This window comes from Bactrocera dorsalis, chromosome 1 (assembly GCF_023373825.1).
Source record: "Bactrocera dorsalis isolate Fly_Bdor chromosome 1, ASM2337382v1, whole genome shotgun sequence".
Classification (NCBI taxonomy): Eukaryota; Metazoa; Arthropoda; class Insecta; order Diptera; family Tephritidae; genus Bactrocera; species Bactrocera dorsalis.
Window position 1 is genome coordinate 64,175,472 of NC_064303.1, and position 17,421 is coordinate 64,192,892.

At 36.6% G+C, this 17,421-nt stretch overlaps 2 protein-coding genes across 4 annotated transcripts in view; both read left to right on the forward strand.

Moving 5' to 3' along the window:
* The window catches only part of LOC105226172 (prolyl endopeptidase), a 49,589-nt gene extending 42,770 nt beyond the window's left edge, over positions 1 to 6,819 (forward strand). For 2 of the 3 annotated variants that reach the window (XM_049462484.1, XM_049462483.1), the window contains 3 exons: positions 661 to 741; positions 5,636 to 6,300; positions 6,358 to 6,819. In XM_049462484.1, the coding sequence (XP_049318441.1) occupies positions 661 to 741; positions 5,636 to 6,300; positions 6,358 to 6,754 (1,143 nt within the window). In that variant the 3' untranslated portion in view covers positions 6,755 to 6,819. The remainder of the gene's footprint in view (positions 1 to 660; positions 742 to 5,635; positions 6,301 to 6,357) is intronic. The other variant, XM_049462485.1, reaches the window with a different exon arrangement.
* LOC125775427 (uncharacterized) overlaps positions 1 to 17,421 on the forward strand; it is a 60,881-nt gene that overhangs the window by 27,454 nt on the left and 16,006 nt on the right. The gene's annotated exons all lie outside the window — the stretch shown is intronic.

Sequence of the window (17,421 nt, forward strand, 5' to 3'; positions counted from 1 at the left end):
AAAAAATTATTGAAAAAAGGCCGTTTTTTGCCCGAGGAAACCCATGTAACCCCTTAAGTGTCAGTATGTTTGTGTTATCGGTGCAAAAATGAGCTTCGAACAAAGAGCCAACATTAAGTTTTGTTTTAAAATTGGTAAAACTTTTACCGAAACATTGCAATTGATGAAACAAGTTTATGGAGATGATTGCCTGTCCCGTATCAGAGTGCACGAGTGGTTTCAACGTTTTCAAAATGGTCGCTTAGACCGAACATTTGGGCTTACGAAAGGTTGTATTCCGCACAAATTGAGTGTTGAGGTTCATTTTATTTTAAATAACGAGTTGAGTCAATTTGGATATGTCCGTCTGTATGGTATGCATATAAGCTAATTAGTTCTTCAGTTTTTAAGATATCAAACTGAAATTCGAAATACGCTCTTTTCTCCCAATAAATTGCTCATTTGTTGTTGTTGTTGTTGTAGCGGCAGAGTACCGCCGATATCGGACCACTACAGAGTATAGCTGCCATACAAACTGAACGATGAACTGAACTGAATTAGATCAGATAACTATAGAATATAGCTGTGTGAAGGGTATTAAAGCTTTTTAACCGAAGTTGAAGTTTTTTTGTGTGTGTTATAATTTTTATAAAATATAGATAAAAATTCCAACTTTTCTAGGAACAGGAAAGCGATGTACTAGACTGGGGGAAATGTGTCGATAGTGACAAATTGTTATTATGCTATATGCAAGATGTCAAGGTGAGTAAAAATTTTAAAATTGTTAATCTACAACATAAAAATTTATCGTATTTCATTGTAATATTTTTCATTTTTTGCCATCTCATAGTAGCGCGATATTTTCAACATGGAATTTTATTTCGTTGTCAGATTTTTGAATATACGAATATTATATAATGGTGCTACATTTTATATTTATGTATAAACGGGTTGTAAACTAGCCCTTTGTGCATCTAGTTATGCTGCGTTGTAGCAGGAATACATTTTTTTGCAATGTGCGTGGTAAAGAATCTTCGTCAATTATTCCTTGATTACTTCTGGAAAAATATGAAAATAGCTGTAGTCTGGTTTCACAATGACTTTCATTTATTCTACAAGGTGCTTTCCAGAGTAAACAGAACTTTTTGAATCTAGCGCCCCCTGGTGGCATTTCATGACATTTTTTCGATTGGAAGTGAAGTTATTGCGTTTGAAGTGTCAGTATGTTTGTGTTATCGGTGCGAAAATGAGCTTCGAACAAAGAGCCAACATCAACTTTTGTTTTAATATTGGTAAAACTTTTACCGAAACGTTTCAATTGATGAAATAAGTTTATGACTATGATTGCCTATCCCGTAGCAGAGTGCACGAGTTGTTACAACGTTTTCAAAGTGGTCGTGAGTACATAAATGACGATCAACATTTGGGCCAATTAAAATCCGTGATCACCGGAAATTTCATCGAAACTGTGCTTGAATTCATCAAAATTCAGCCGAAATCATCATTGAATTTCATGGAAACGGAATTGAACATCTCCAAAACATCGATTTATCGCATTTTGACCCAACATTTGGTCTTACGAAAGGTGTGTGCACGGTTTGTTCTGCACAAATTGACTGACAACCAAAAATTGCTCAGAATCCAATATTCCAAGGACAATTATTTGACCAAAAATCACATTTAAACCATTAACTACTCCCCGTATTCACCTGATATGGCACTGTGCTTCTTCCTTTTCAGAAAAATGCATTTTCCCATGAAAAGAAAGCGTTATGCAGATGCAGAGGCGATTCAGAAGGCTTTAACCGGCATAATGGCGGCCATACCAGCCAACGTGCTAAAATACTCGTTCGACATGCTTTTGGACCGTGCAAAAAGCTGTATTGAAGCAGAAGAAGACGATTATTTTGAATAAAATAAATTGATTTAGCCGAAAAAAACTATTTGTTCTGTTTTTTTTTTTAAGAAGAAACACATTCGTCCCACCACGCAATCCATCGTATCCGGTTTTCTCGGGGAAGGTATGAAATGGCTATCATACAATTCGAACAATTTCGTAGTAAGTTCGAAATTCGTACAGTGACAGTTAGCAGATCCATATTTCGTTCGTAAATTCAATTCGATTATAAACGTTTTCAGTTTTATTTCTTAAAATTTAAACTTTTTCTTTTACCCAGCTTATTCGAAACGTCAAAATTCAAAATTATGACTGGTAACAAAAGTTTCGAATTCACATAGATTCAGTGATAACCAATTATGCGTATTCGTAGCGGACATTCGTATCCGTAGCTTTGCTAAAATGGAATGCGTGATCAGGCTGATTACAATGTATACTTGTGGCCACACAAAGCTTACCATTCAAAATATTCAAGTGTTGTGCATATTTGACAACACTTCATAGCGGAACTTTTTGCGATATATTTATTAAAATTTGAAAGTTAGTGAGCTTTAAAATTAAATTTTATTTAAATTTGAAAATTGAAATTAATGTTTTATTTTATTTTATTGTTTTTTTTTTTTTTATTGAAACACGAAGTTTAGTCTCGTTATTACTTTAGAAACAATAAAATCGGCCGCTGTTGTATAAGCACAGAAAAGTTTGTTTGTGTTTTACTCATTAAACGCAATAAATTTAAAATTATAATTATAATAAGATAATATAATTTAGTTTACTCATGCCTACTTCTTCTTCTTAATTGGCGTAGACACCGCTTACGCGATTATAGCCGAGTTAACAACAGCGCGCCAGTCGTTTCTTCTTTTCGCTACGTGGCGCCAATTGGTGAATCCAAGCGAAGCCAGGTCCTTCTCCACTTGGTCCTTCCAACGGAGTAGACGTCTTCCTCTGATTCCCCCGCCGGGTACTGCGTCTAATACTTTCAGAGCTGGAATGTTTTCGTCCATTCGGACAACATGACCTAGCCAGCGTAGCCGCTGTCTTTTAATTCGCTGTCTGGTTTGTGCTGAGTTTGGTTTTTGTTCGTCGAGATGCTCATGCTTACTAAAAGCATAAAAAACCAAAATTGAAAAAATCTCGAACGAACGAAAAAGTCCGAAAAAAAGTGAAAGAAAGTATAGTGGTAAGCTTTGCATGGCCTCAAGTGTATATGAGTGTATTCTCTGTGCTGGTACCCATTTTTGACGCTGAGCAGAGAGAGTTGATGGATTACCGGACGAGCTATTCAAATACGGCGGCGAAGGCAAAGCCAAACGATGTACACAGCGACTGTGCACCGCTTACTTTCAGTGATGAGGAGGTTCAGAGTATCATTGGCCCTGATGGAATCAACGTATTAGTAAGTTACCTCATCAAGGTCCTCAAACTGTCGCTGGCCACTCTTCAATTACCCTATGAGTGGAAAGCCGGAAGAGTGGTCCCACTACAGTAGTGAAGACACTTTAAGCAGTGTTATTCCCAACTTTCACACACCACCTGAGCCTAGCAAACCACCAGCATGGCTTCCGAAAAATACCCAATACCACTACAGTACTTAGCGTCATAAACCCCCAGATAGTTCGTGGCCTTAACCAGAAAACTGTGTGAGAACAATCCTCGAATCGTTGAACTTGTCGAAAGCCTCTGACACAGTCAGTCACGCAACGCTACTGGAGAAAATCGAAGAAATTACGCTCCCTAAGGTTAACCATGGACTACCTACCTCGTATTATTTCGAGGTAAAAACTTAAAATATAGTTTCCGCAGGGTGGTGTCCTCTTCTAGCTATTGGTTAACTTCTATATCTCGAAACTCCTACAACCACCATAGGGAGTTTCTATTAACTCGTACGTTGATGAATGCACGATATTGACGTTGGGCAATAGAATCGATGTCATGCGTTCAAAGGAAAAAGGGCTATATCTCCTCCGACCTTTCTCGTTTCAACGCTACACGGAATTTAACTCTCTCCCCCGACCATACTTACAAAACTGGACGAAAGAGTATAGACTTGACCTTAATATTGCAGTCGGTGGCGTCAAGATTCCGACTGCCAATAATCCTAAAATTTTAGGTGAGACACTTGACAGCCTGCGCTTCTTCACTCCTCATTCGACCGCGATTATTGCAGCACATGGAAAAAGGACAGAAAAACGTTGTTGGCAACTTGCAAGGCAAGCGGCGACCGGTCCTTAACTACGCCGCACGAATATGGTCGACTGGATGCAGTGAAACGCAGACGAGCATGTTCCAGACTTGCCATAATACTTCTCTCCGGTCTACTACGGGAGCCTCTTGAAAGCTCCTATCGAACACCTACATAGTGAGGCCCTTATGCTCCCAGTTATGAACTCCTCTCCATCCCTGCAGGCACCTGCTTGGAGGGGAACCTTCTAGGAGCATCAACGGTCCTCTGCCGCGAGAAACGAGATTGACCCTTGAGCAGCTTCGTTCTGAATACTGTAACAGGTTAAACTCTTACTTATCGAGAATAGACGCCAACATATCTTGAAATGAGTCTCCGCATGACACTGACGATGTCTTTGCATGCCCCTCTATCTCCACTCACCTGACATCCTTCTCCCATTGACACAGCACGTTTCATAGACCTACCTTTGGGTGACGTCGACGACAACATAGCTAATCTTACTATCTTAACGGGGATTAAGTACCCGCCACAACTACAACAACGTTGAAATTTAAGAATGTTCTGCCCCAACACAAAAAGGAAGACCTCACAATCTGCGCCAACTACCGTTTAATAAGCCTCCTCAACATCGCATATAAGGTTCTATCTAGCGTACTGTGTGAAAGATTAAAGCCCACCGTCAACAAACTGAATGGACCTTATCAGTGTGGCTTTAGGCCTGGAAAATCAACAAATGGCCAGATATTCACCACGCGTCAAATCTTTGAAAAGATCCGCGAAAAAAGGATCGACAAACACTACCTGTTCGTCGATTTCAAAGCAACTTTTGACAGCACGAAAAGGAGCTGCCTATGCCGCTATGTCTGAATTTGGTATCCCCACAAAACTGTGCAAACTGACGTTGAGCAATATCAAAAGCCGTTCGATACCAAACTAGTTTTCAGACAAGGCGACTCCCTATGGTGCGGCTTATTCAATCTTTTGCTGGAGAAAATAATTCGAGCTGTAGAGCTGTATGGAGAAGGCACAATATTCTATATTTATCATTAGCCTCAACAACCGCGCCGTTAGTTCTGCTCTCTCCAAAATGGGTACGGAAGCGAAGCAAATGAATCGGTAGTGAACGAGGGCAAGACGAATTGCGGAGCAATTCCATATGTGACTCTTAAAAGGCGATATTCACGTACAAAGTAGATCTTGCTATAGTAAAAAAATAGATCTTCCTAAAGTTGTGGGCCTACAATGAGAGCCTCGTTTAAACAATTTCCAGTTGTTAACTTCATAGATGAGTTGAAAACGACTAGTAGTCTCGTTTTTTGACTGTGTAATAGAATTTCTCACATACATCTATGGGCATCTTTAAACTTTTTCATGCTTAAAATGCATGCAAATGGCATCTGAATTTAGCTATTTCTTATTTATCTTGCAACATATATTTGTCGATAATATAATTTGCAAATAATTGCTGATGCTCCTTTTCAATATTGATACACAGTTCTAAATCAGACATTATTTAAATGAATTAATTTAATTTATATATTGTTTCTTAACCAATTATCTTTATGTTTCAGAGTGTCCTTCAAGCAAATTGTATAAAAACTGGAAAGTTAGTTAAAAAATTTTCTTTGGATATTGGAACTGTTGTAGCAGTATCTGGCAAAAAAAAATATTCAGAAATTTTCTTTAATTTCTCATCATTTTTGAATCCTGGCACTATTTATCAATACGATTTCGGCTTACCGAATAAAGATTTACAAATATTCCGAGAAATTAAATTACAACTGGATGGTTTCAGCCAATATGACTATGAAATAAAACAAATATTCTATAATAGTAAAGATGGGACAAAAATACCTATGTTTATAATACGCAAAAAGGGGGAAGTTATATCGCCTCAACCTTGTCTTCTTTATGGTTATGGTGGCTTTAATATAAGCCTACAACCCTCTTTTTCTGCCACAGGGTTAATGTTCATGGATACATTCGATGGTATATTAGCGTATCCGAATCTGCGTGGAGGAGGGGAATACGGCGAAAAATGGCACAACGCAGGTCGACTTTTGAACAAACAAAATGTTTTTGATGACTTCCAAGCATCAGCCGAATATTTAATTAATAATAAGTATACAACTAGAGATCGTCTTGTCATACAGGGAGGATCAAATGGAGGACTGTTAGTTGGTGCCTGTATTAATCAGCGACCCGATCTTTTTGGTGCAGCTGTCGCGCAAGTTGGGTAAGTTAACTTATTAAGAAAGCTGAGGTACAAAAATTAAATTTGTGTTCTAAACAGTGTCATGGATATGTTACGTTTCCATAAATTCACTATTGGGCATGCTTGGTGCTCTGATTATGGCGACCCTATTGAAAAGGAACATTTCGAAAATTTGTTGAAATATTCGCCTCTGCACAATGTTCACTTTCCAAACAAAAAGTGTGAACAATATCCTTCTACCTTAATTCTAACAGCAGATCATGATGACCGTGTCAGCCCCTTACATTCGTTAAAATTTGTAGCTGCTCTGCAAGATGCAGTACGAAATTCTGCTCAAGAAAATCCAATTCTTTTACGGGTCTATAGTAAAGCTGGTCACGGTGCTGGTAAACCGACTTCGAAGAGGATAGAAGAGTCTGCTGATATTCTTACTTTTCTCCGCAAAACTATAAATGTTGATGTTGTAAATCTCTAACATAATAACATATAATATATTATATTACTTGCTATTAAAATACGATATGGTGCAGGAAAACATTACCCCGCATTTTAAATTATTTTCTGAATTATGTAAGGAAAACATGCTCTATTAAATTGTGGCTTACAATGACAATAGAAAACATATTCCGGATAACCGTAGCTGAACAAATGTATTGAGTCTAATTATTGAATCCGTTTCGATCGAAAAACTTGACAATTCGATCGAAAATTATTACATTGAAATCATTGAAACCATATCGAAAATTAAGTTTTCGATGCAGTTGAACTTACTTGCCGACTCGATAAAATACATTCCGTCGCTAATAGATGGCGCTATTTTCGAATTCATTGAAACCGCACAATCGAAGATATTTGTCGAAATTTATCCGTTGATCAGTGAACTGCGTAAATTGGCAAAAAAGGAGCATTTGTCAGTATTTATGTAAAAAAATACTGAGAACGCATTCTTCTTCTTTACTGGCGTAGACACCGCTTACGCGATTATAGCCGAGTCAACAACAGCGCGCCAGTCGTTTCTTCTCTTCGCTACGTGGCGCCGATTAGATATTCCAAGCGAAGCCAGGTCCTTCTCCACTTGGTCCTTCCAACGGAGTGGAGGTCTTCCTCTGCGTCGAATACTTTCAGAGCTGGAGTGTTTTCATCCATCCGGACAACATGACCTAGCCAGCGTAGCCGCTGTCTTTTAATTCGCTGAACTATATCGATGCCGTCGTATATCTCGTACAGCTCGTCGTTCCATCGAATGCGATATTATCCGTGGCCAATGCGCAAAGAACCATAAATCTTTCGCAGAACCTTTCTCTCGAAAACTCGTAACGTCGACTCATCGGTTGTTGTCATCGTCCAAGCCTCTGCACCATATAGCAGCACGGGAATTATGAGCGACCTATAGAGTTTGGCTTTTGTTCGTCGAGAGAGGACTTTACTTTTCAATTGCCTACTCAGTTCGAAGTAGCACTTGTTGGCAAGAGTAATCCTGCGTTGGATTTCCAGGCTGACATTGTTGGTGGTGTTAATGCTGCTTCCTAAATAGTCGAAATTATCTACAACTTCAAAGTTATGACTGTCAACAGTGACGTGAGAGCCAAGTCGCGAGTGCGACGACTGTTTGTTTGATGACAGGAGATATTTCGTCTTGCCCTCGTTCACTGCAGGACCCATTTGCGTTGCTTCCTTGTTCAGTCTGGAGAAAGCAGAACTAACGGCGCGGGTGTTGAGGCCGTTGATAACAATATCATCGCAATACGCCAGCAGCTGTACACTCTTATAGAAGATGGTACCTTCTCTATTAAGTTCTGCAGCTCGAAGAATTTTCTCCAGCAGCAGATTGAAGAAGTCGCACGATAGGGAGTCGCCTTGTCTGAAACCTCGTTTGGTATCGAACGGCTCTTTGGTGCTGCTCAACGTCAGTTTACACAGCCGTATTAGTTTTGCGGGGATACTAAATTCAGACATCGCGGCATAGAGGCAGCTCCTTTTCGTGCCGTCGAAAGCAGCTTTGAAATCGACGAATAGGTGGTGTGTGTCGATTCTCCTTTCACGGGTCTTTTCCAAAATTTGGCGCATGGTGAATATCTGGTCGGTTGTTGATTTGCCAGGTCTAAAGCCACACTGATAAGGTCCAATCAGTTTGTTGACGGTGGGCTTTAATCTTTCACACAATACACTCGATAGAACCTTGTACGTGATGTTGAGGTAGTTGCCGCAGATTGTGGGGACTTCTTTTTTTATGGATTGGGCATAGCACACTTGTGCGGTTCTCTTGCACTTTCCGAAAACCATTGGTTTCGCAGCTGTACGTAAGGAGTTTGAAATGCCGTCCCACAGTTCCCTTATACCCAGTTGTTGACGAGTGGTCTTAGAGATCAGGAGTGAAGGCCGAGAAGAGAATCGTCCGGCTGTCTGTTGTGATTGCAGCTTCTCGACGTCGAACCTTCCTTGTGTTTGTTGGCATGCGTTTTTTTCTGCACAGAGGCGGGTGCGAATCTTAGCTGCAACAAGATAGTGGTCCGAGTCGATGTTAAGACCTCGGATCGCACGCACATCTAAAACACTGGAGACGTGTCTTCCGTCTATCACAACATGACGTTGTTGTGACGATGTTGAAGGTCCATCGCCTGGGCTTGAGAGCGGCGACTCTCCTTCTGCATCGGCCTCAATGTAAATTGGGTCCATGCCCATGTCAACTGAAAATAGAAGAAACAAATAAAAGTGTAAAGAAACATTCCATAAAAGTTTTTTATTTTATTATGAATATTTGAATCTACTCCAATGCGCTTAAAACTTACCCATAATGCTATCCTCCACAAGTTCGGCGGGACAAAAAGTTTTAAATCCACCTAGTGTTTGGTGGACCGCCTCATAATATTTCCATTGACTAGGAGAGCCACCCGATGGGCAAATTTTCTGCTTTTCTTGTCTAAAAAAAAAAAAAAAATACTTAATTTATATGTTTACCTCATAATTTATTACTTACCTGTATTTGTTTGTAAAATTGTGTAACTATGGCTATGTTCGTAAATGCATCATGACGCGCACCATGACGATTTCATAACAAACAGAACGTTCAGAAATGCCAATATTGCAACACTGCAATAATCAAGCGTTCAAAAATACAACACTTCTATCAGTTGTCACTCATAATTTCTATCAAAAAATTGTTTACTGCATTTAACTACGATGTCTGACGAAAAGTAAGTGCAAAACTGTTTTAGTTTAATTTTTATATTGAAATTTAGTTAAATTATGTTAATAATAATTGTATAAATTATTATTTTTAAATTTTTAGTGAAAATCTTAGTAATAGCTTCCATAATGTCATGTACAGACAATTCTCTAACGAATGACCATCACGGCCAAGCCTTGCAGTTACCCAGTGTGGAGTCAAAGCCTTTTCCAAAGCCTAATTAAAGTGAAACTATAAATTATTAATTTTCATAAAACTTAGAAAACCTTACCTTAAAAGTGGCCCAATTCATTCGAAAATGGGAATAGAAAATGTCTTCGGGAAATGACTTTATTGTTTTAATAAATGATTTGTTTTTAGGTATTTTTCTTTTTAAAGACAAACATTTGTACCTACAAATTTTTCTTTTTGACTTCAATAACTTTCTTTTTCTTAAATTTAAAGAAAATCTATCATTTCTTTGCTCACAAATTTCGTCTAGTGTTAGATTCAGCAAAATTTCCATTTTAGTATTATACGCGTTCAAAAATGCAAACAAATGTATCTGCAAATTGTCAAAAATTGCATAAGAAGTATCAAACGTCAAACTTGCAGTGTTGCTTATGCTGCAAGTCATGATGCATTTACGAACATAGCCTATATTTTAATTTCAGTGGACGTATATTCGTGTCCAGCCAAAAGCATTATACACGACATCTCCTCATAAATATGGTTATTTTTTCTATTTGACCGCAGTTCGGGTATTTTTTGTTGCCATACCTCTATTAAGTAGGCCTCGGCAGCCTCACTCCACAACTCCTTTTTTTGCGTTGTTTCTATATTTATTTTATTTTGTACCGTGATTTGTAATCAACCAAAACTGTTTGTTTTATTTTTTTGTCTGTTATCTTTATATTCTGACCGTTTATAGTGTCAAAATCAGCTGCAATTAAACAAATTTGACCAACAGATGGCGCAAAATCAGAGTCGCACGGACAGATTTAGCGTGGATCAGTTTCAAATTATTTCAATGAAGTGATTTAGAACTGTCATTTTTGTATGGCGAAATCTTGATAAATTTTTAAGATTTGTGGGATAATCCATTCAATAGCTAAAATCGTGTGATTAAGTGTCGGTCTGAACATAGTATAAGGTATGTTAAAGCAGCTTATCGACGGTATCAATGATCGGATGAACATTTTAAATCGAAAATTCTTTCCGCAACGAATTCGATTTCGATGCGGATTCAATAATTTTATTATTACTTTTATACTCTTTCACTTTTTGCTACAGATTTAACAGTTTTGTCCCCAACTCTTGTTCGTTTGATATAAATGTTTAGGATGATGAGATAAGTTCAAATTCGGTTGACTGTCTGTCCATCCGTACTCTGTGCAAAGTGTAACTTAAGTAAAAATTAATATATCTGGATGAAATCTGGTACACTTGGTCCTTGGAACCATAAAAAGTGTGGTATTAAAGATGGGCGTAATGGGACCTCTGTCACTCTCACAAAACCCCATTAACCCATTTACAGCTACTGGTCGATTTTTTACCCGAAAATTTGAAAAATCAATAAATCGAAAATGAAAGAGCTACATATGTATGTATGTATGTCGTGAAATCAATAATTGTATACAATTTTGCATCTTTCTGAATCCGTGGCTAAACTGTTCAATGTAACAATCTCACAACGAATCGCATTATAGAGGGTGGTTTAAAAATATTTAAGAAATGTGCGTGGCTCCACCATCTAATAGGTTTAATAGCTATACTATTTTTCAGTAATGCAGTAAATATTGGCAAAACGGCGCAGTTTGCACTGCTGATGTTGTGCTGACTGATGCTCCTGCATGAAATTGCTAAAAACTAAATAAAAATAAATGTTTACTTGTGTGACACACTTGTATAATAAACAACGTAATTTATAAAGATATTCATTAACTTTATATAAACTTTATTTTTCTTAAAGTTAAATGTTTATTTATTTTGGAGGTCCATTAAGGTAATCGAATTGTACGGGATCGTGTGTGGTGTTAACTGCAGCCCGCGGGATGGGTGTCTCAAAATGAATCTACATATATAAAACGAATGCGTTTAATCTGCTCAGGGGACCATCCTTTATGATGGGTGGGTTGATGTACAAGCGTGGTGAGTTGTGTTTTCTACGAGTGTGGTGTCATCAACTATGTTCTTCTGAGTTGTTGAGTGTGATGTTATTCTCAGGTGTGGTGTATTGTAGTGCGTTATATAAGGGTGAGCCAGTTTTTTCCGGTTAGAATGGGAGATGGTTAACTCATTAAAATTATATATAACATAAAATTATATATAACATAAATAACTTAAAGACATTTTAGCTAACACATTTGGATTTAGTGTAATTTTTTGTACAATTACTTTTTAAATGTTGCAAGTATTTCCGCAACGGCTATGACAGTGATGCTTCCACGAATTTTCAGTTTTAGCAGATATGCCAGGTTTGCTTTTTTTGAAGTAGTTGCATGCATACTGCGCAATTTTCATTACGGAAAACGCTCTATATCTCCCAAATCATGCAAAAATGTGATAAATCAATAAATAATTTAAATTTTGCATCCGGGATGGTGAAAAATTGCTTTATACGATCCGGTGTTAAAATTGTACAACGCCCATTTTTAGGTAAAATTTAATTTCTCGGGATCCACTACGCCACTTCCTACATATAACACTTTTAAATTTTATGTGTATATTGTGTATGAGCAAATTAAACACCTTTAAGGTGCGCCATTTCACGTCTATCAAATAATATCGAACCGAACTCTCCAATGCCTTCGTCTGACTTTTTACCGGATATATTGGGCAGTCTGTGAGGACTCTATTGAAATTAAATATAATATTTTCCCGGTAACAACCCGAACAACGAAACTGTAATGATAAACAACTGAATATTTTTAAACGAAATCTTCCATTTTGACTTTAAGCCAAAGTTGCACCAACAATTTAATAGTCTTTTTATAATGTTCGCCCTTATTCATAAGTTATTTTCGGACGGTAATTATCAAAAACGCAATTGAAATGATATTAACGTTGCCGTGGCGCAACCTACCTTAAGAAGGTTTTAACAGACTACATAGGTTTCCTCGAGCAAACACGGCCTCTTTTCAGTATTTTTTTCATATAATAAATTAAATATTTCATTTAAATTTTTTATTAGATGTTAAATAAGACAATAAAAAATCGATGAAAACCATGTAATCTCTTAAACAAGAAGAGGAGTTAAACGCTTAAAAAAATTAATTTTACTGAAGCAGTTCATTTCTAGACTTTAAAGCAGCAGCTGTAGGTTTGTATTCAAGTCAACCAATAATAGCAGCAAGCAAAATTTAAGGATATACGAAGTCTCAAACGCTCTCAGATATTTTGTCATACTAAATGTCTTCAAGAACAAAATCATTGAGAAAGTAGTAGGACGTAGCAATTCTGTCGTATGTGTACATATACATATGATTCTTATCTGGAAAGCAAGATTTCATTGCTTGACAGCTCACTATACTGTCAAACAAAACCTGAGTACATTAGATTACTAAATTATTTATCTTGTAAAAAGTCGGCTAATCATTGTGGAATTTTAATAAAAAGTATATTAACATCTATCGCCCGTACTTAACAAAATTGCATCCTTGAAAGTAAGCGAGAAGGCAGGCCTCCTAAAGCCCCATCTATCTTAAAACTCGAAAGTCAAAGAATTAAAATACGATATACCAGGAACAAAAAACATGATCTACCAATAAACTTTCGACAGCAACATAATCATACACAATAACAACAGTTCGTTCAACTAAAATATGTAAAACTCAAACTAACTTACTAAAACCGCTTTTAAAATTCAAATACTACAAAAACCCAAACTTGAAATCAATACCTTAACCAAGAATATATATAGCGAAATCAGATTTCCAACTGTAAGAACAAATGTCATAAACTACGCAAACCAAATAAAGCACAAGATTTAGATAAGAGGCCGATAAGTACATCTATGATAAACTATCTACTACCGAAAATCCAAAGGAATATAGAAAAGAAATAGCTCTTAATTACCCTAATTCAGATGTAAAACGAAGAACGGTAAAAAATAAACATTCCAGTACACAGAGGATCGGTGGAAATCGTCTTAGCTGTATATTTCTTTCGGGTGATGACTGCCGTCGAAATTAAAGAGGTAGCGGCAAATTATTGTCAAAAGACACTGCTTTTGCACTGCACTTGCTTTTGAAGCTAAAGAGATACCTGGTGGTAACATAGTTATAAAACGGTTGGGTAAAAGGTTTTCTGGAAATAAAACTCGATATAGATATCAACTTGGAAAAAAAGCAGGCAGGTATATCACCGACTAAATTTACTTGCAATGACGCCAACGACCATACCTACACTGTGAAGGGATCACTGCTCTCTCTCCTCTAATGTTTTAACATGATTGAGGAGAAACTCTGTCAGGCACTTCGGTGCGTTCCAAGGGTGTTGGTTCGACAAAAAAGACCAGGCATAATCCAAGGACTCCAAGGAAGCGCCCCACCACTTTTGTAGACTATCTTCATCTATATAACGGAAAATTTGAAAAAGATAAAAAAAATAGTACTCGATCTAGTAGGTACTGAGAAATTAATTATATTTCTTAAATTTGGGTTGAACAGGTATTAGTTATAGTTGTGTTTTGGTTGTGTATGCGAAAAGTTATTCAAAATACCAAAAAGTTAGCATGTTGGCATTATATGAAGAAAAGTGATATTCTCGGCAAATAGAAACTAGAATTGTCTTTTACAGAAAAAAGATAATAGTGATTTTTTGGATCGTAAAAAGGGGCAAAATTCCGATTTCTTTGGCACCGTCATCTAAAGGTACCATTGAAAACAGGAAGTCCTCCTGATTAAAAACTATGTAGGGGTCGGCTTTAGTATACCATCCCACAATTACAGGGTTAAAAGTGGTATGGTTGGATAGAGCTGCTGCTGCAGATTAAGAAAATATTGTTGTCGCCGCAAACTTATAGTTTTCGAGATATTTGCATTTAAAGTTGAAAATTTTGCAAATTTTATCTTGCAATTTCTCGATTGCTAGTAATTATTTAATTCATATAATGCACTTTTTATGCACTTACACTTCACTACATTGTTTCTACATATTTTTTTCCAGTAATTATTTAGTTGTTTGCTTAATATAAGCATTTTATATTTTACACAATTTTCATTTCATGCACAATAGCAAAAGTATTCCGTGTTGACAGATAATAAGTGTTGCCATAATTACACATTTATCAAACGAATAAAAATGAATAAAAAATAGGACTATACCCCAAATACATAAATCATTGCCCTTTTTCTTGATATATCAAGATTTTTGATACACCCCGGTGTTGGATCGGCCAGGGTTATTTTTTTGAAGCGCGGCCGAAGGCCGCCAATGCACAAAGAATGGACCTATGTTTACCCTGGTGTTGGATCGGCCAGGGTTTTTTAAGCGTGGCCGAAGGCTGCTAATGCACAAAGGTAATCTAAAAGTTATGTTAAATAGGGTATATCTCCCTCTTTATACTACATTTTCTATAACGGGTATTGTTACAACTAAACAAGGTACCGTTCCTTTTTTCCCGTTTTGAAATAAGTTTCATATTTATTTCATTTGAATTCCGCGATTGGGTGCAAGCATAAATTCAGGATACAAATTTAAAGTGCATAAAATTTAAAATATATATAAATACATATATAATTATTAAAAGTTGAATTTTAAAAAATGAGTGCAAATTCATCAGGTAAGTAATATAAGTTTTAAATTGATAAAAATATAACTTAAGGTATTTAAATAGATTGTGTCGGATCGTCAACGAGCCGAGGTGGCATAAAGCGAGTGCGTGCAAATTCATAAGGTAATATAAGTTTTAAATTGATAAAAATATAACTTAATGTATTTAAATAGATTGTGACGGAGCGTCAAACAACCGAGGTGTCATAAAGCGAACCAATGTCCTTAAAGTGGCGGAAGTGAAGTCAATGTGGAATATTGGAAAAATATTCCAAACATTTGATTCAAAAGAGAAATGTATTTTCTTTGCCGAAGAACAAGGTTTGTGTTTAAATGAGTTAAGCATCCACCCACTCTACCCGGGAAAAACTTGCCCATCCTAGTAAGACACAGCTAATCTACCACAGCCGATGACACCATAACACATACATTACCACACAACACAACTCACCACACTTCTACATCAACCCACAAAACTTAAGGATGGTCCGCTGAGCAGGTTCAACATTCCTTCTAAACAATCTGTCTGCACAACATACCCTTCTATACTGCGCTGCGTCGACACCGTTCAACACAATTCGTCACCTGCAGTTCGCCCATCAACACACCAACGTTCCGCCCGCACCGACTTACAGCGATCCAACCTAGATTCGACGCGATATATTTTCGCAACACATTGTACTGTACAGTGCAGTGAGGTGAAGAAGTGGCGAACAAACAAACAAAAATGTTCAAACATAATGTGGCAAAATAAACAAAACCAAAATAAACTACATACATAAGTGCAGTGACCCAAGCAAAAAACAAAAAAAAATTAATTTCGGTAACAAAATGCAGTGACAAAAAGAAAACTAAAAACCTAATTAAAAGAGCGGGAATGTTTTCAAAAATACAAACATATTTACAAGTGCAAAAAAAACAAAAACCAACATTATTATAGACATATTAGAAACCAAAAAAAAAGAGAAACAAAAGAAAATGCAGTGAAGTGCAGTACACTAACAATATTACAAACATTCGGACATACACACATACACAGTAAAACAGTTCAAGCAAACAACCAAAAAAAAAAAAATAAATAACACAAACGCGCGAAATCTAAAAGCAAAATCTAAATCGGGCGCGAAATTTAAAAGTGCCTAAATAATAAAACACAAGCAAACTATACAAAAACAAAATATAAATCGGGCGCGAAAGTACAAACATACACAAAAACGGATGAAACGGGCGCGAACAATTAAAACAAACAACAGCTTAAGGAGGTAGCAGCTGCAACACTGAACGGGGAACAAAACACAAAAGGCGAACAGACAAATCAGCTGGAAACGGTTCGGAGAGGAGCACATACATATATCGTCACCTGAAATGCAAATTAACGTAACAACATTTTCAGAAATTTACAGTGGCATGAATGAAACACGGAATAAAATGGAACATGAGTGAAACAAAATATTATTATTGGTTAAAACTGGTTTATATATGACCGCAAAACCAGAAAATGTTGAACATATTTAATATTATGTATATAATTTGAAGTAGTGAAGCGTAATCAATAAGACACTCAATTTCGAATTTTTTGATGATACGTTAATTTGCATTTCAGGTGACGATATACAACTACAAAGCCCTTGATTTAACCAAGTGAGCGTATTTAATCCATTTTTCTATATTTAATAATATGCATATATGTATACAAAAAGACGGTATAAAATCTGCAACTTAAAATCAGTTCTAAAAGCACAACAAAGCGGTTACCAACAATATACCACATGTCGAATTATTTATAAAAAAATGTAAGCCTATATGTTAAGCTTACGTTTGTGTATTCAAACACAACTATACAACATATATGCATATTTACCGAGTAAAAATAAATTACATACGCACATATACGCATATCTATTTAATGCATACACCATATATCATACCTACATATTGCGAAATATATTTAAAAGTACATATAAACGGGTGCACCTTTTTCAATTCCTTTTTCGCGCTCTCTTCCCAGAGCGAACGTAAAAAAACAGAATTGCTAACAAAAAGCGAATTAATCTCCTCTCTCAATTGCTTAAAAACATAAACGTAATACAAAACAATTCGTGCATAGCTAAATAGCGCATTGATCTCTACAACGAGCTCTCAATTGCAGAAAACAAAAGCACGTACAAGTCCACGTATTAAGGTGTACCGAAATTCTAAAT